At 38.6% G+C, this 17993-nt stretch overlaps 1 protein-coding gene across 1 annotated transcript in view; it reads left to right on the top strand.

Moving 5' to 3' along the window:
* LOC136856988 (uncharacterized) overlaps positions 1-16590 on the top strand; it is a 263664-nt gene extending 247074 nt beyond the window's left edge. Inside the window, exon 12 of the mRNA XM_067135311.2 lies at positions 16019-16590. Within this exon, the coding sequence (XP_066991412.2) occupies positions 16019-16265 (247 nt within the window). The 3' untranslated portion in view covers positions 16266-16590. The remainder of the gene's footprint in view (positions 1-16018) is intronic.
* Positions 16591-17993: the final 1403 nt, after the last annotated feature.

The following is a 17993-nucleotide window of genomic DNA, read 5'->3' as shown; positions in this document are numbered from 1 at the left end:
CTACTTAAAGGATTAAAAGAAAAAAGTTACTCAAGTATGGTCCGTCCATTATTGGAATATGCAAACAGTGTTTGGGATGCTCACCAAGAATACCTTAAAAGAAATAGATAGTGTGCAGAGGAAAGCAGCAAGATTTGTAACAGGGGATTTCAGGAGAAAGAGTAGTGTTAATCAGAAATGTTAATGGAACTTGGGTGGAAAACTTTAAGTAAGAGAAGGGAGAAAACTAGACTTATAGGATTATATAGAGCCTATACAGGAGAAGAAGAATGGGGAGATATCCGTGAGAGGCTTCAGTTGGAAAATAATTATATCGGCAGGATAGACCACAAATATAAAATTAGAAGGAATTTTAGCAGAAGCGATTGGGGTAAATTTTCATTCATTGGGCAGGGTGTGAAGGAGTGGAACAGTTTACCAGGGGTAGTGTTTGATCCTTTTCCAAAATCTGTACAGATATTCAAGAAGAGAATAAACAGCAACAGAGAAAATAAATGAAGTGTTAGAGGGCATTCGGCCAGTGCAGGTTATTATATATTTAAAAAAAAAAAGTGTGTGAATAAATTAATTCCATCCCCTGGTCCAAGGAGTTTGGACAGCCAAAGTAGGGGAGTGCCTGTAGGGGTGAAGTACAGTGGGAACTTCGAGGGCCCTGGGACCGCTACGGTAGCTGTGAAGGCCCTTCAGGAACTCTGAAAAGTGGTGGCAAAAGGGGCTCTGGTTAAGTCGCAGCAGGTCGTTATGCTACTTAGGTTCCAGAATGGGTAAAAAAAAAATTAAAAATAAGTAAATAAATGCAATGTAAAGTTTAATCTTATACCAGTTGTATAGTATCATTTGAAGTAATTCCACATACTGTATATCAGTTGACTATATTTGTAAGTAGTACAGGAGATATTATAAGTAGAATTTTGTAAACAATATAAATTTATTAAGGATGAGCTGTGTGTTTAATAGAAAAAATTGTTAGCGTAAATTGTATAATATTGTATTATAGGAAAATTTTCTTCTCTTGTTAATTTAATATTTAGTGCTTGACAATAAAGTATTTTAGTGTACCATTTGCCACCGAGGTAGACACCTCATTTGCAAATAAAGAGATTTTGATTTTTGAAGTGCATATTCTTTAAGTCTGTTAGAAAGTGTTTCTCTTCATCATGTGACTACATGGTACACAAATTTCCATTCAAAGGTGAAGTTTTGATTAATGTAGAAGTTGCAAATATTTCTGCTATAAAGTAAGGCATCATTTTCTAGCCTTAGGTTTTTCATTAAGAAGTGTCTGAACATTTTGACTAGTGAAATGGAATATTTGGATAAAGAAACTGATATTCTGCACTCCCAGTTCTGTAACTTTCAGCTCGAAGATACAGACCTGGCAAAAGGAAGAACTGATGTTCTTTGGGCATTAGTAGGTCAGATGAAATCAGCTGATGGTGTACTTCAGTATGACAGACTCTCTAATAATAATAATAATAATGTTATTTGCTTTACGTCCCATTAACTACTTTTATGGTCTTCAGAGATGCCGAGGTGCCGGAATTTAGTCCCGCAGGAGTTCTTTTACTTGCCCGTAAATCTACCGACACAAGGCTGTCGTATTTGAGCACCTTCAAATACCACCGGACTGAGCCAGGATTGAACCTGCCAAGCTGGGGTTAGAAGGCCAGCGCTCCACCATCTGAACCACTCAGCCTGGCTACAGGCTCTCTATGGTGAAGCTTGCTATTTTATCAATTCCACATAGCAATGCAGAATGTTAAAGGTTTTTTTGGCAGAGTCACAAAAACAAAAACACAGTTCAGATCCTTGCTGTCAGAACAAACTTTGGAGAAACTTTTAACCTTGAAATCAGTTCAGTGAGGCAAGTGCTTTGAGCAAAAATTTAGTTCCGAGTTTCTGAAGAGGGCTAAGTCAGCTACTGGTGTGTTGAACAACAATTAGTCGTAATGTGACCACCATGTTGTAGGATGAGAAGTCACATGTTCCTACAGTTCAGGTATGTCCAGTATTTAGTATTCACATATAAATGATGAAATATATATATATGTAGGTCAAATAGAATTGTTAATGTATTGAATTATAATGAATTAGTACATGTTCTGCCATCAGTGATGTGTCGTAATACGTCGCAATTCGCTGCCAAATTTCTCCTGATTCACTTTTGAAAGTTGGCATGTCTGGGCATGGGTACCCGGCATTTGTCAGATTGAATTACTTGCTTATATTAATGACAATGAATCAGTTCTTGCATGTTATTCTGATTGAAATTGTTTGAAAAATTATATTTTGGACAGTGAGCACGTAGGAGGACCGCATTATGCTATGACCTGGCTAACAAACTATTTTTATGTCTCCGCGCAGGCATTCTGGGGTAGCATCAACCAGTAAACATTAACATGAACACATGTTGATGGCGGTATGGTTCTGTAGACGTCACCATTTAATTAATGGTGTCCACAGCTCTTTTAGTTTTATTTTAGTACATGTGAGTTGCCCATTTGCAAAGCAGGCCAAATGCCAAAATTTGAAAAGGAAGAGTTGTTGGCAGTATCAGGCAGAGTTATTATTGGCTGTCAAGGGGATATTTGTGAGGCAGAAAATCCGGCTTAAAGTCCTTTAAATGTGTTTTAAAAAATGCATGCGGCTGCAAAGTGGAACAAGTGACTCCTGGCTCAGGGAGCAAAAGGGGCCAACTGCACAGCGGTTGCCAAACGGGCTATGTTCGAATGAAAACATGGTCAGAGGAAAGCGGTGTGGGTACAAAACGGACTATCTTTCCATCATGTAGTCAAGGTACTCTTTCCGGGAAATAAAATGCGAATGTGAATGCTGTGTTTGTAGAAGTTTAAGTTGGCGTTACGGAGATATGCACATGTTTCTCCCACCATGCCAGTGCAGTAAAACATGAGGAAGAAAATGATGGAGAACTTACGCTCATCTATATGACTGCCAAAAGAATTTAGTCCTTCCAAAGGTTCCCGACCAAGCCACTTACTATTACTTGTACATTTTCACCATTTTGTCAGGGTTCATCCACGAGCACTCAGACCCCAGAAAATGTTATGTCCTACATTTGATTAGAGAATGAGTCCATTAAAGTCTCCAATGAAATCACTTCTGCTGTACATCACCAACTAGTGCATGTGGATTTGGAAGGTATTGCCAAAATACAATTGATTTTGGATGGATGTGGTGGTCAGAAAAAATATGTGGCTATGTTTGGAATGCTGATGCATTGCTTCTTGTGCACTACACATCCAAAGGATAGAAATCTGGTTCCTGATCGTCGGCCATTCATTCATCCCCTGCGACAGACTCTTCAGAAACTTGGAGAAGAAGTTTTTTTTTTTTTTTTTGCTAGGGGCTTTACGTTGCACCGACACAGATAGGTCTTATGGCGACGATGGGATAGGAAAGGCCTAGGAGTTGGAAGGAAGCGGCCGTGGCCTTAATTAAGGTACAGCCCCAGCATTTGCCTGGTGTGAAAATGGGAAACCAGGGAAAACCATTTTCAGGGCTGCCGATAGTGGGATTCGAACCTACTATCTCCCGGATGCAAGCTCACAGCCGCGCGCTTCTACGCGCACGGCCAACTCGCCCGGTGAGAAGAAGTTTAAGGAAGATTGTGAAGTGCTCTAAGAAATTGGAACCAACTCGCCAACGTTGTTACCTAGAGTCGGGGAAGCTGGCACATCCGATTTCAAAGAGCTAAGAAATTCATCATCACCAAAGCAGCAAATAAGAAGACATCCCTTGTGTAGGGAGAGCCATAATACAATTTTGAATATGGAGAGCCGAAAACTCATACAAAAAAAGAGGCAAATGTTTCCAAAAGATACCATTTCTGATCTGATTCTGAAGGGGGTCAAATTGAACCCAGCTAAAATAAAGGACATCAAGAAGCTCCTGGAAATGCACTATAGGGAACCGTGGCCTCAACTGGAGAAATTAGAGTTCTTCATTGAAGTGTTTTTGCAGCAAGAAAGCTTGCAGTCAGACACAGCACCAAATGAGGAAAATGACGCTGAAGGTTTTGATTTTGAACTTATGTACTATAACGATACAGACAACGTTGCTTGAGACTTATTTTTGTTAACACTTTTTGTTTTGCTAAATTATTGTGGAATCCTAAAGTGACTCCGATTTTAACATGGGAACTTGACTATACTATGTGCTTGCAACTGTGTCAGAATAAAATTAAAAAATAGAAAGTTTCAGTTAATAACATTTCATTTTAAACAAAAATATTTGGTTATTACATTTTTTTCCATATACTGTCCAGCTCCATGGCTTAGCTTGCTGGCCTGTGGTCACAGGGGTCTCGGGTTCAATTCCTGGCAGGGTCGGGAATTTTAACCATCATCGGTTAATTTTGCTGCCCATGGGGTCTAGGTGTATGTGTCATTTTTAACATCATTTTCATCATCATGACGTGCAGGCCGCGTACAGGCGTCAAATCACAAGACCTGCACCTGGTGATCGAACATATCCTCGGACACTCCCGGCACTAAAAGCCGTACACCATTTCAATTTCCCATATACTTCCCAACCTACTAGAGGCAGACTGGAATGTTCCTGACATGACTGGTTTTGCAGCCCATTCCTCGCCCAATATGTCCACCGAGGCATTTGCAAAACAGGCTAATTCCATTCTTTGGCTGTAAAACAGGCTAAATGCAAATTTCAAACAAAAATATTCAGCTAACCTTTGACTACAGATTTCACTGCTTCATCAAATTAAACTGCTTAATTGTTAGCTATTGTGTAAAAGAAAATTACAATTTTAGATCAGCTGCGATAGTAGAAATCAATTTTTTTCCTCATTTACCAACTTTCCATCAAAATGGACTTGGCCCACTTTGCAAATGGGCAGCGCAGGTTGACTTCTGTCTTCTTCTTTACACCATCTGAAATTGCTAAGTTGACAGCAAAAGTATAAAACAACAGCCACTGTTGGTCTTCCTGTTGAAGCAAAAGATTCTGGAATAGAGCTCCCTTCCAGCAGTGGTTTTTAGCTCCTCATGAATGTGCTTTCTGTTTGCCTGAAGGGTGTTAGCCAGAGTCAGATGATTGTTCCTAGCTTCTTAGCTAAATCAGCAAATGTGTAATAGCGAGTAGTTGTTACATTATGTCTGTTGTTTGTTATTGACTGTATTAATCTCTTTACAACAAATTGTGGTCTTTTTGATTGCTCAGTGTTTTTGGTCTTCTCTGCATATACTTCTGTAGAAATGGTATATCACTGCTTACAGTCTGCCAGCATTCGAGTTAGGATATCATATTTTCCCAGTTTTTCTTTCAGAAACTCTTTAAATGGACAACAACCTATAAATAATGGCAACATTTCATCAACATTATAGGTACTGGGATTGTAACATTCCAAATACTGCTTGTTTAGTACTGGTAACTCAAAAATCTTTCGCATTGAAGCAAATTTGTCTTAAGTTTTTTGAGCACATCTGGTAGCTTTACCATCAAAACTTTTAATCTTACTCATTTGAAAGAAGCTTTCACAAGTTATTGTCCCTATGATTGCATTCCTTCTAAACAAATCTGATTATATTTCAGCAATGTCTATAGTATTTTCTTGGTGGATACCCATCAAAATCACTATTTCTGCAGAAGCAAGGATTTCTAGGGAAATCGTTGGCTTTATTTCTGCCTCAGGGTTTCTTCATTTGTCTGCAGCACTATACTGCCAATTAGTTCTTCCATGAAAAACTTTGCGGAATGCTTCTCAAATACTCTCATTGGACATCCTACCATTAGGACACAAACTTGCATTATTTTGCATACTTCTTCTGTTAATACAAGAGAGTTCTACAACATACATTCTTTCCGTTCTTGATTTATATTTTATGGCATCGCTTCTTCTTCTTCTTCTTCTTCTTCTTCTTCTCCTCCTCCTTCCTTTTCTTCTTCATCATCATCATATTGTTATTATTATTATTATTATTATTATCATCCCATCAAAGTCATCACTTTCTGAATGTACATCAAACATAACCTGAATTTCTGTTTCCATTTTTCATAACGTCATATTTCTTTAGTTCCTTATAAACCATTTTTGTCTTCATTAAATTTATTGGATGAACTTTCTTCTTCTAGTTTCGTACAAATAGAACTGCCACTCAAACAATTACACATTTTACAACAGATATTGTTCAGATTGAGAAAACACAGCCAAATACCATCTGATAAAAACAGACAGCTGCCCAAAAATGGAGGAAACTACATCAGTACCCCTGTTCGCCAAGATTAGAAAAGTATGGTCAACTCTGAGTACAATATATGTGTAACATAATAAATTTCCTTTTAGATAAATTAGGTCCAAGATCTTTTTACAGCCCCAAAAATGAGATACCTTCTACAAATATATTAGTCCTTCCTAATATTAATTGGGGATATTTTATATCTGCCACTTCTATTAAATTACATAATTCAGTACTTCTGATATTATTATTATTATTATTATTATTATTATTATTATTATTATTATTATTATTATTATTATTATTATTATTATTATTTCAAATGTGTGTACATTTTGTATTTTCCCCGTAGTATTACAATGCTCTCAATGCTGTTTCCACTATTGAAGCATTCCTGGTTGACGGGGACCACGCACAGTTTCACCTGCGATTTTAGTTTGATCTCTTCAGTCGACTGAAATCGTTGTCCTATCAGGTTGAATTTGAGTTTGAGGAATAGATCATCATCTACCAGTGATCCGGTGATTAGGGTGGATGGCAAAGTACAGTTGTTGTGTGCATGAAAAATACACAAATCAATAGCGATGTGTATGAGCTGGCACGTTACATTGCAAGCTCTGATGCAAGGTAGGTTACATGTGTTTATGACTGAAAACAACTTTTAATGTGTTATAGGCTAGCTTACATATTTAAGTTTAATCATGTTTATATAGCTCATGTATTATAGGTTTGGCTATGTTTTCTGTAATCCTTGATGTGTTCAGACATTCACAAAACTTCTGGTTTTATGTATATTACTCATGGGAAGTTAGGCTAAGGCTACATGATGTTTATCACTGTAAATGACTGTCCATGTTTCCCAAATTGCTCAGAAAAATCCCCCAGGGTTGGTGTGTGTGTGTTTTTAAATGAAAGTAACCTTCATGTACCACATGTTGTATAATATTCTAGATGTTTGTAAATATCTTTAGGTTAGGTATGTGCCAAAGTGACAAACTTGATTGAAGACGTTTCTAGAGCAGGTACTCACCTAGGCTTTTCTGATGATGTTATAGAATCTTCTAGCTATCTTGTATTAATACTATGTGTATGAAACCAGAATTACCTAGAATCTTAGCCAGTATATATATGAAGAATGTTGAGTGAGTGATAGAGTTGGTGAAGGAGAGGTATGGAGTTGTGTTGGCATATCAATCATGGATTAATAGAGTGATGTGTTGATAGTGAGTTACTGATGTTTTATTGACATTGCACTGGTTGGTCTTTTGTAAACTAGTGTGTATTTTGTATGTGATCGGTTCGGCTAGTGAGTTATAAGTTCAGATGATCAGCTATCATAGATCAGACATGCGTATTGACATACCTTCACAGGTTGTTAGTAAATTATTATGTATATTTTAAGTGTTGTTGTGTATTCGTGCTGTGTTTATATATAATTGTAGTCAGTGATAGTAATGGTGTTATTATATATAACTGCATCACTGTAACTACATCAGCTCTAGGAGTTGTTTCTTCACGAGAGGGGTAATTTTTTTCTGAAATTTTCTCTAACATCTCAAGACTTTGAGGTAATACCAATGATTCACCATTTTCACCATAAACTGTGCTCATGATGTGACACATCTCTGTAAATGTGTTCTTCACTCTGAAACAGAAACAAATATTGATATGCTGATCAAAATATTCAGACATACTGACAGTCGCAACACGTACTCAACAAACTTGTGAACTTATTATTATTATTATTATTATTATTATTATTATTATTATTATTATTATTATTATTATTAGCATATGGTAATGTACACAAAACAGCATACATGAAGAGTAAGCACAATTAATATTATATACATAATTACAAAATATCCCATTAAAATAGCAAAACAATCATGCAAGCAAAAAGATTCAGAGAGTTAGATCTAAATTCTGTAGCCATCATAGGCCTCAGTAGAAGCCACCACAAAGTCCTGGATGGATCCAACGAATTCCCTTCCAACGCATTCGGTGACGATATGGCCGATAGTTTGCTTAACTGCACCACAGTCACAGGCTGGGGAAGATTTCATACCCCACTTAAACATCCTGGATTTGCATCTCCCAGGTTACTACGGACTCTGTTGAGGGCTACCCATGTCTTGCGGGGAAAATCAAAGCCAGCTGGAAGATTCTTATAATTGAAAAATGTCTGCCATTGAGTCAGAGCTACGCTGTTCCACTCTTGTTGCCAATCAGTTTTTGGATTGAAATCCCTCCTAATAAGTTCCTGTGCTGTTTGATTAAGAGGAGATCTTGATTTGAGGCAGCTGAATCTGACGTTAACATCTTCATGGATGTGGAGATCAGGATTGGTCAATATCTTGTTGTATTTTCTAACCAAGTTATTCAATCTTCTGATTCTAGGAGGTTCTATGTGGCTGAACACCAGCAACCAGAAAAGAGGAGTAGATTTTACTGTGCCACTTACAACACGCATTGTGTTATTCAGGATCATGTCCAGCTTTTTGGCATGAGAGCTGCTGGTCCAAATTGAAGAACAGTACTCAGCTGTGGAAAACACCAGCGCCATAGCTGAAGTACACAAAGAAGATGCAGAAGCTCTCCATGTGGAGCCAGCAAGTTTGTAGGTGATGTTGTTGCGTGTCCTTAATTTGGCTGCTAGGTTGGTTGTTTCCTGTATGATAGTGTTCAGTCGAGAGTAACTCTGAGGTATTTTGGGGTTGACATCATGAAGGAGAAGATTTTTATTAAGTGACACTTTCTAGGTGATATTCGCTTGCCAGTTATTTAAATGGAAGAAGCAAGTTTCTGTTTTACTAGGGCTTGATTTCAAGCACCACGTTTTGAAGTATGTGCACAGAACATCCAAGTCTGCATTTAAAGTTCTCTCTATCGCATTAGCATCCACATGCTGAGTAATTATTGCCAGATCGTTGGCATAAGCAAATTGACAAGAGCTCGTGACAGACTTGTGAACTAACAGCTGCTGAATGATGAGTGTTTCAGAAATGTGCAGCAGATGGCTAGATACTTAGGAGGGATACCTCTGTACAGTACCACATGCCAGAAACTGCTAAGGCTTCGGATTTGCATATTATTTTCAAGGTTTGATTGTTTTCTGAACAGGCTTCTTACTTCACCAAATTGAGGTGAATGTGGGAAATTACAGAATCATTGTGACTGCTTTAATAGGCAAGTTATTACTATTTGTAATATCAGCATGTTCACGTTGTTGATTTGTGCTTTTTATCCAACTTTTGAAAATATTAGCATATTTAGTTGTAAGACAAGTTTATAGTGTTTCCAGATACAACAGCATTTATTTAGTGATTAATCCTCGCTAACCCTTCACTAGAAATTAGAAGTATATTTCATGGTCAGTCTTCTGTTAAAACACCACCATCATTTGCTATTACTACTCTTCAGCATAGGTGGCTTCATCTGTAGAAACCAAGATCTTGTTATCTGTTACTGAAAATCTTATCTTATTCAAAACATCTTTCTAGAAAATATTTGCAAAGTGTTGCTCTTTTAAGGATGTGCTAGTTGGTGTACATCTGCAGAAAATTTCTGATGAGCTGGTTGTTAACCTTCTAGAGGTATATAAGCACATATAATTTGAAATCATACTTCTTACTTGTAGTGGCCAATGATGAAATGTCATGAAACTAGAATTGTCGGCAGTTCTGTGATGCAGCATTTCAAGCCAAACAACGTTTTGTGTTTCATGTACAGCAGTATTGTTGTACTGTACTGCACTTTATAGCTTCTACCTTAACTTTGCACAGTTTGCAGAAAGGCGATGTCTCATCCATACTGAAACAAACTCTATACTCCTGCACAATTTCTCACAATTTTACACTCAAACATTTAGTTTTAGGCATGTTGTGCCGAGAGTACCATGAAGCCTCCCACTAGTAGATGCTAAAGAGTTAACTCTCAAATCATGATTATATTTTCCCCACACCTACTCCTTCTTTATCTCTCCCAAAACGACCTACCCGTAATAGCAAGAGAAAAATGTCAGTAGAGGTGAAAGTTGGGTTAGGATGTCTATAATCCCACTGTCGGCATTCCTGAAGATGGAATGGTTTCCCATTTTCACACTAGGCTGTACCTTAATTAAGGCCACGGCCGCTTCCTTTCCACTCCTAGGTCTATAATAATATAATATTACAGGTGGTCAATCATTGATTTAATGCTACAGTCTAGAAACAAAACAACTGTGATAATTCTGATGCTTCAAAGGAGAGGACAAACTACTGGAAAGAGATGATAGTATTTTCTTCTCCCCATCCTCTAGGGACACTATGACTGGGCGAGTTGGCTGTGCGCGTAGAGGCGCGGCTGTGAGCTTGCATCCGGGAGATCGTGGGTTCGAGCCCCACTGTCGGCAGCCCTGAAGATGTTTTTCCGTGGTTTCCCATTTTCATACCAGGCAAATGCTGGGGCTGTACCTTAATTAAGGCCACGGCCGTTTCCTTCCAACTCCTAGGCCTTTCCCATCCCATCGTCGCCATAAGACCTATCTGTGTCAGTGCAACGTAAAGCAACTAGCAAAAAAACAAAACAAAAAACTGACCTTGACATTGGTGTGGGGGCTTGTGTGCTTATTGATCCCAAGGGTTGTGCCAGCTCAGGATTACTCATGCTGGATTGGCCTTGGTTTATGGCCAGAGTAACAAGGTGTCCCCTGAGTTGCCTGAGAGGTGTCTGTGCTCTTTATTCTTCATTTGTACCCTTCTATTCTCACCATCTTAAATTTCATTCCTCTTACTGTCTAGCCAACCTCTCTGCTTCGGGTAGAATAAGTTAGTATGGAGGTTACGCCCTCCCCCAAACTCAAGTTTCGGGCTGTGGCGAGGTGATGTATGTCTACTGGGAGATTAGTTCCAAGCAACCCCTTCCAGATACTGGTGTCATCTGGAGTTGGAGTAACTAGCCTTGCCTTTGACATTACCCAAGGCTCTGCCGAAGGTTGACCTCATATTTCCTGTGTACTTGTGAAACAAAAAACAGAACCTCTTTCTTTTAACTCTCCTTCTAAGGATGACACCCTTCAAAAAACGGCATTAAAAATTTGCAAAGAAACGGAAAAGATACACTCCAGTATCTGGGGATTATATAAGTGATGAACGTCTTCTTCGATTCCTGGTTGCAAAGGTAGAGGTCAAAAGCGAGAAGCACCAATCCATGAACTCCTGCAAGGGAGTTATATTCCACAGAGATTTGGTTAAGTCTTCCGATAATACTATGATCCAATACCTAGTACGTCAGGGTGTAACCAACGTGGAGTGGTTGGAGAGGTACATGGGTGACAAGTTGCTTGATACGGGCGCTGTCATCATTACCTTTGACGCCAAGACCATACCAGGAAGTATAAAAGTAGCTATGTACCGACTGACTGTTCGTCCTTATATTCCAGCACCAGTGAGGTGCTGTAACTGTCAAAAGTGTGTCCACACCCCATTGCAACGTCAAGGTTCAACAACCCGCAAAAAGTGCAAGCATGCTGGTGTTGACTGCACACCACCACCTATGCGCATCAGCTGTCCAGGTGTGTTTGCTCTTATCTTCAAGGAGTGTCCCACATTCAAGCAGGAGAAGAAGATCTATAGATCCTCATCATCTTATACCGCTTCAAGTAGGGTCGATGTTTCTGGCAAGTCTTTTCCACTTTATCCTATTTCACACATCTTCTGCCCCTAATTTCTTCTCATTCAGATCTTCTCGCACATTGTCTGTCCACTTCCTTGGTCTCCCCCTATTTCTAGTCCAATCCACAGTCATATCCATCACTCTCCTCCCTACATAGCTTTCATCTCTTCATGAAGTGTGTCCAAACCATATCAGTCTTCTCCCCTGTACTTTCTTAGATACTTCTGTCACTTTTACTCTTTCTCTATTTTTTCTCATTTTTGACGCGGTCCATTCTAGTGACACCACTCGTCCATCTTAGCATCTTTATCTCTGCAACATCTAATTTATTACATTGTGCTTTTGATGTTGCCCAAGTTCTGCACCATACAACATGGCTGGCCTCACTGCTGTCTTGTTGGCTTTTCCCTTAACCCTTATGCCAAGTCTTTTGTCACACAGGATGCCAGACATTCTTTTCCAGTTCATCCTGGCAGACTGCACTCTGTGGGTAAGCTCTGTGTTTAGGTTGCCATCTGTAGATACCAAAGATCCTGAATACTTGAAACCATCCACTGTTTTTAAGCATGTACCATCCATCTCTAACAATTCATTCCGCTCACCTCTGAGGCACAGGTATTCGGTTTCCTTTCTATTAATTTTTAGGCCTCTGTCTTCCAAGATTTTTCTCAAGCTTTCCAGCCTCTCTTCTAATTCTATCCTGCTGGTACTATACAAAACAATATCATCAGCAAACATCATGCACCACAGTGTTCACCACAAGGTTGAATATGTATGGATTCAGTGAGGACCGCTGATGCAACCCAACTCGAACTGGTATCTATCCACTCAACCCTACACTGCTTCTTACTCTCGTTCTAGCTCCCTCGTACATATCCTGGATAATTCTCACAAACTTTTCTGGTACTACCCTGGTCCTCAAACATCTCCAGACTTCCTGACATGGGACTCTATCATATGCATTCTCTAAATCTATAAAGACCATGTCGGAGTGCAAAATTGCATCAGTGGTACTTCTCCCAGGCATGAAACTAAACTGTTCGTCCCCTATTGCTGTTTATTCTCGAAGCCTTTTTTCAACAATCTTCTCCAAGATTTACATAGTATGGAACATTAGTTTTGTCCCCCTATAGGTAAAACAGTCCTGGAGGTCTCCCTTCTCTTTGTACATAGCCCTCCTTCCACTGCTGAGACCAAAAAGGAGGAGAAGGGGAACCTCCAGAGCTCCCCTAAGAGATTGGTGAAGATGCCTTCTCCAACTCAATCGGGAGTCACAGGATCCCCGAAGAAGACCAGCAAGCCATCTGCTGGTTGTCCTCCAAAGAAAACTGAAGCAGTGGGCAAGATTGAGAGGCCTAAACACCCTCTTGTTCGCTCGCGGTCTGGGGATCCAGTTCTCCTAAGAAGAAGGTTCACTGTTCCCAATCAGAAAGATCACCATCCACGAAGTGCTCGTTCGCCGTGTCTCCCTCTGCTGAGGAGACAATGAAGACTGAACCACTCATTGTCGTGGATGGTGGTGATGACACAAGGAACACCAACAAGGACAGTGGAAAATGGACGATAGTAGTTGGAATAAGGACAAGCAGTTGTCCTAATTTCATAGCGCTACCAATCCACATAATGGCATTATTGTCGAACTGTTGAGGATCTAACAGACCTTTGGGCTGAATACCCTACAGACATACGGTGCCAAGTACATCAACACTGATCATCGCTAACATGGAAATATTGTTCAGTCTTCATGGTAACATGTTAAATGGCGATGATAGTCGTTGTTTTTATAAGGTGCCAAACCATGTTGTCATTAGCCCATATTGATCCAGAAGATAATGTAGATGACCACCGAAATGTAAAGGAAAGCAGGAAGAAAAGGAAGGAAAAGGTAGTCGTGAAAGTAGTGGGAAATGAAAGACTCACTTGACTTCAGTTCCACCAATATTGCAAAGCCAGATAGCTTGCAGCATCCTAACCCATAAAACTGAAAAGAGTAACTTTTAGATTGATGCTTTCACAGCCTGTAATAGTAGATGTGATAGTATAGCATTTGGGCTTGTGCCATGTCAAGAAAACAAGGTGAAATACTTTGTTTCACCTCAATCATGGATAATGATTTGGTTAAATTAGATGAATTCACTGTAGATCTTAGAAAATCACTGAACAGATTGAAGGAATACTTTGGATATTACTCATTATGTAAGAAAATCATTTGGTGAAGTTTTGAATCATAATAACGATAATGAGTAAAATTATATATAAACTTCAGGGTCATGCCATGAAGCAACGTGAGTGGGCAAAGCTCAACCAGAAGTGGTGACATGTAGTGACCAGAGATTAAATAGAATTGTATTTGGGTAAGATATCTGGCTGAAAGCAGTAATTCTACCAGTCTACTTGCAGGGGACAGGAAAGATTGCAACAATTATTTTGATATTTTTTAGATGGCTGAAGAAACATGTTCTAAAACCACAAGCTCTGCTGCTCTGATGTATGGCCTTTGGAGTTCTCTTAGGACGAAATAACCCGAGATTCAAAAAGTCCTAGAAATATTATACTTCCTTTTAAATGTCTATGATATTATTTTATTAGGTGTTGATAATGTTCATGATGTCACTTCCATAGAATATTCATCATCATAATGATTGGTTCCTTCGCATGGCAACCAGATTTTGGTGTTTGTGCATGTTCGTTTATTGTATTTGTTTGAGTGTTGCTCTGTAGCCAAAATTATAAAAGTTTTGTATTTTGTTACACAGATCTCCTTCAGAGTCATTAAGAATGCTCGAAGCAGATCATGATGAAGCAGCAGTGACAAAAATCAAGGTGTATACCTGGCATAAATGTTTCACTGAAGACTGCAATAGCATCAAAGATGATTAGTGGAGCGACCGACCACCAGCCTCAGCAAATATATCAAGCGTTGAGCATGTATTTGTTGTGAGGGGTGACTGAAGAAAGAGTATTGAGGAGACAGCAGCAGAGGTTGGAATTTCAGTTGAGAGTGCTTACACAGTTCTTCATAAATATTTGAACATACATCACATGTCTCAAAATATGGTTTCAGAAATGTTTTCTCCTGTAAACAAAGAATCAAAAATTATTTTTCTAGAGATCTGATCAGTATGACAGATCAAGATAATGGCATTTTGAACAACATAATCACTGGAGATGAAAATTGGTGCTATTTGTAAGACTGAGTAACTAAACGAGTCATGTGAGTGGAAATCAAAGACATCTCCTTGGAAACAAAAATTTCCTAAGGAAACACTTATGCTGTAAGTTTTCTTTGGCACTCAAAATCTTGTTCATTATGAATTTATTCCAGAAGATTGTACTGCAATGAAAGAATTATATGTGGAAATCCTTTGTCGCCTCAGGGATGCAGTAAGAAGGAAACGTCCTAAAGGGCACTAAACACATGGTTTCTTTTGCATGAAAACACGCCATCACATCAGTCAGTATGAGTAAAAAATTACCTTGCCAGGAACAACATTACTGTTTTGGAACATTTGCTGTACTCTCCAAATCTATCACCACCTGATGACTTCTTTCTCTTTCCACAGCTGAAAAGTCATCTGAAGGGGCAAAGATTCACACACACTGATAAAGTTACTGAAAATGCAACTAGAGCACTATGACTGGTTTTTCAAAATGGCTTCCCAGCAATGCTTCTAGTCACTTTACACATGCTGGTAGAAGTGTGTCACTGCAGAAAATAATTATTTTGATGGAAATGTTGTGTAATTTGCATTATGGAACTAATTTGTGTTATTAACCAATTCTGGGAACTTTTTAAAGTTAGTATGTATTATGAACATATGTATATTTTAGTCATCTTTTCCTGCATTTCTGTAACAAGACATTTAATCATGCTTCTGATTTATAATTGTATTATAACATTCATTTCATTTACACAGGGAGGAAGTTCAGGAGAAAATGACACCACATTCAGAGAAGAATGGATAATATTTATAGCTAACTTGTACTTTTTGATCTCCTGTATATATATCTAGGCTTATTTACTTGTTATAGTTTTGCCTAACCTTAAGACAAGAAACTTGTTTATATTAACTTTTAAATCTGTATTTCTGTGTTTTACTTCTATTTTTAATATATCTTTTTTTTTTCTCCCTTTTTATTTTTTGCAGATTCAGTAGTTCTGACCAATCTGCTGGGTATTCCTCATCCCCAGTAATTGGCCAATTCCCAGGGGGCTTTCAGTTTTCTCCAACAGTTTTTCAACCAGTACAATCAAACAGTCTGTTTGGATCTTCTCAAACAACAGGGTCAAGTTTTTTTGGATCTGGAAGACCACGATCTAGTTTGTTTGATTCACCATCACAGCCATTTTCATCAGACCCAGTATTTAATGGGGGGAGATTACGTCGGGTGTAATAAATACTTCCATCATTTGTGCTGGATGAGGCGATGAAAACCAGTCTGTAGAGGAAACCAGTATAAGAATCTTATTGAAAGTTATGTCTGGGTTATTATAAAGTGTTGTTCTAACATATTTTGTGATTTTTCATCATTGAAGTTCAAAGAGTAGTTGGATATAAGCATTCCTATTTCTCAGTCTTCTTAATTTTTCAGAATTTGTAGTGAGATTATTAAATTGTATTAATTAAATTTTTGTTATCATTCAAGGCATTACACAATGCAGCTAGTCTTGTTATTTGTAAAAACAATATTTTGCTACCAAAGAAAATAAAAGCTACTCCCTTTTCCTTTTGCTGTTCTTAAACCATGTGTGCAAAATAGAATACTGTAATATGCAACAAGAGCTCCGTTAGGAAGATTATGTTTCATGACTGCTAACTCAAGCCTCATGTCGTGATTAGAAAGGAAGACAATTATTGCATGCCTCTGTTAACTACAATATTTATTCACGTATCTATTCCTATCACATATTTTCCTTGCTCCTTGATCAAGATACCTTTTTAAAAAACCAAATATACCCCCTTATGTCTCCGTTACCAATTTTTGTAGATTATTATCAAATTCACAAATCATAAATTGGAATCCTGCATGAATTATTCCTGTGCTCTTGCACTTAGAATCTCTCTATCTACAATGTCCTCTTTGTTAGCAAACCGTTGTCCACGTAATGGCTTTCCGACTTTGGGGATAAGATCATAGTCGCATGGGCTCAGATCAGGTGAATAAGGCGGGTGTGGAAGAATTTCTCATCCCCACCATTGTAAGCAACGCTGAACGATGGCTGCTGTGTGAGCTGTCGCGTTATCTTGTATGATTATGGTGTTGTGCAAAAGATCTGGACTTTTGGTTCGCACTGCACAGCGCAATTGGTACAACAAAAAGGAATTGTAATAAACTGCATTGATAGTGTGCCCCTCACACAATGGATGACACACAAGAACACCTTGAACATCGTATGCCAGGATTACTATAACCTTTTTGGGCCACTGTTCTGTAGGGCATGGCATGCACACCTAATGCTAACCGCAGCTCTGCATGGTACTGGCGTGCATTTCTGCCCTGAAGAACTGCTGTTTTAATATATGATCATTGCTCCTGCTTGTTGACTTCCATTTTGTGATGCTCTCACCCACACACTGAACTTGGGGGCATGCTTAGACCCACACTGTTGTTTACATACACCATGTAGTGGCATTATACACAAGTACGTACCGTACGTTTCCAAATGCATATCTTGATTTTCTGTGTTGTCTCCTGTTCGCGAGAAAAAAATAGTTGCCATGACTTATGACTCCACCTACGTATATGGGGGCGAAAAAGATATTTCCTATATATTCAATTATCACTTGTCTCAAAATCAGATTTCAGTCTCTTTATTTACCTGCTCAGGATATTTCAGTTGATGAATCCCTAATTTTGTGGAAGGGACAACTCTCATTTCGGCAGTACCTGCCACTCAAATCTTCCAGATTCAGCATTAAAACATTCAAACTCTGCGAGTCTAGCACTGGATATCCCTGGTCTTTCATAGGATATACAGGATAGGACACTATACTAGAATCTTTTTTTGTAACCAGTTATACAACTAAAACCATGGCCGTAGTCTTGACCCTCATTGAACCTCTTCTTAGAAAAGGACATACTGTACTTGTGGATGCACAACTTTTACAGCTCTCCTATCTT

The sequence above is a fragment of the Anabrus simplex genome, chromosome 1 (assembly GCF_040414725.1).
Source record: "Anabrus simplex isolate iqAnaSimp1 chromosome 1, ASM4041472v1, whole genome shotgun sequence".
NCBI classification, from domain to species: Eukaryota; Metazoa; Arthropoda; class Insecta; order Orthoptera; family Tettigoniidae; genus Anabrus; species Anabrus simplex.
This window is presented reverse-complemented; position numbering and strand designations above follow the sequence as displayed.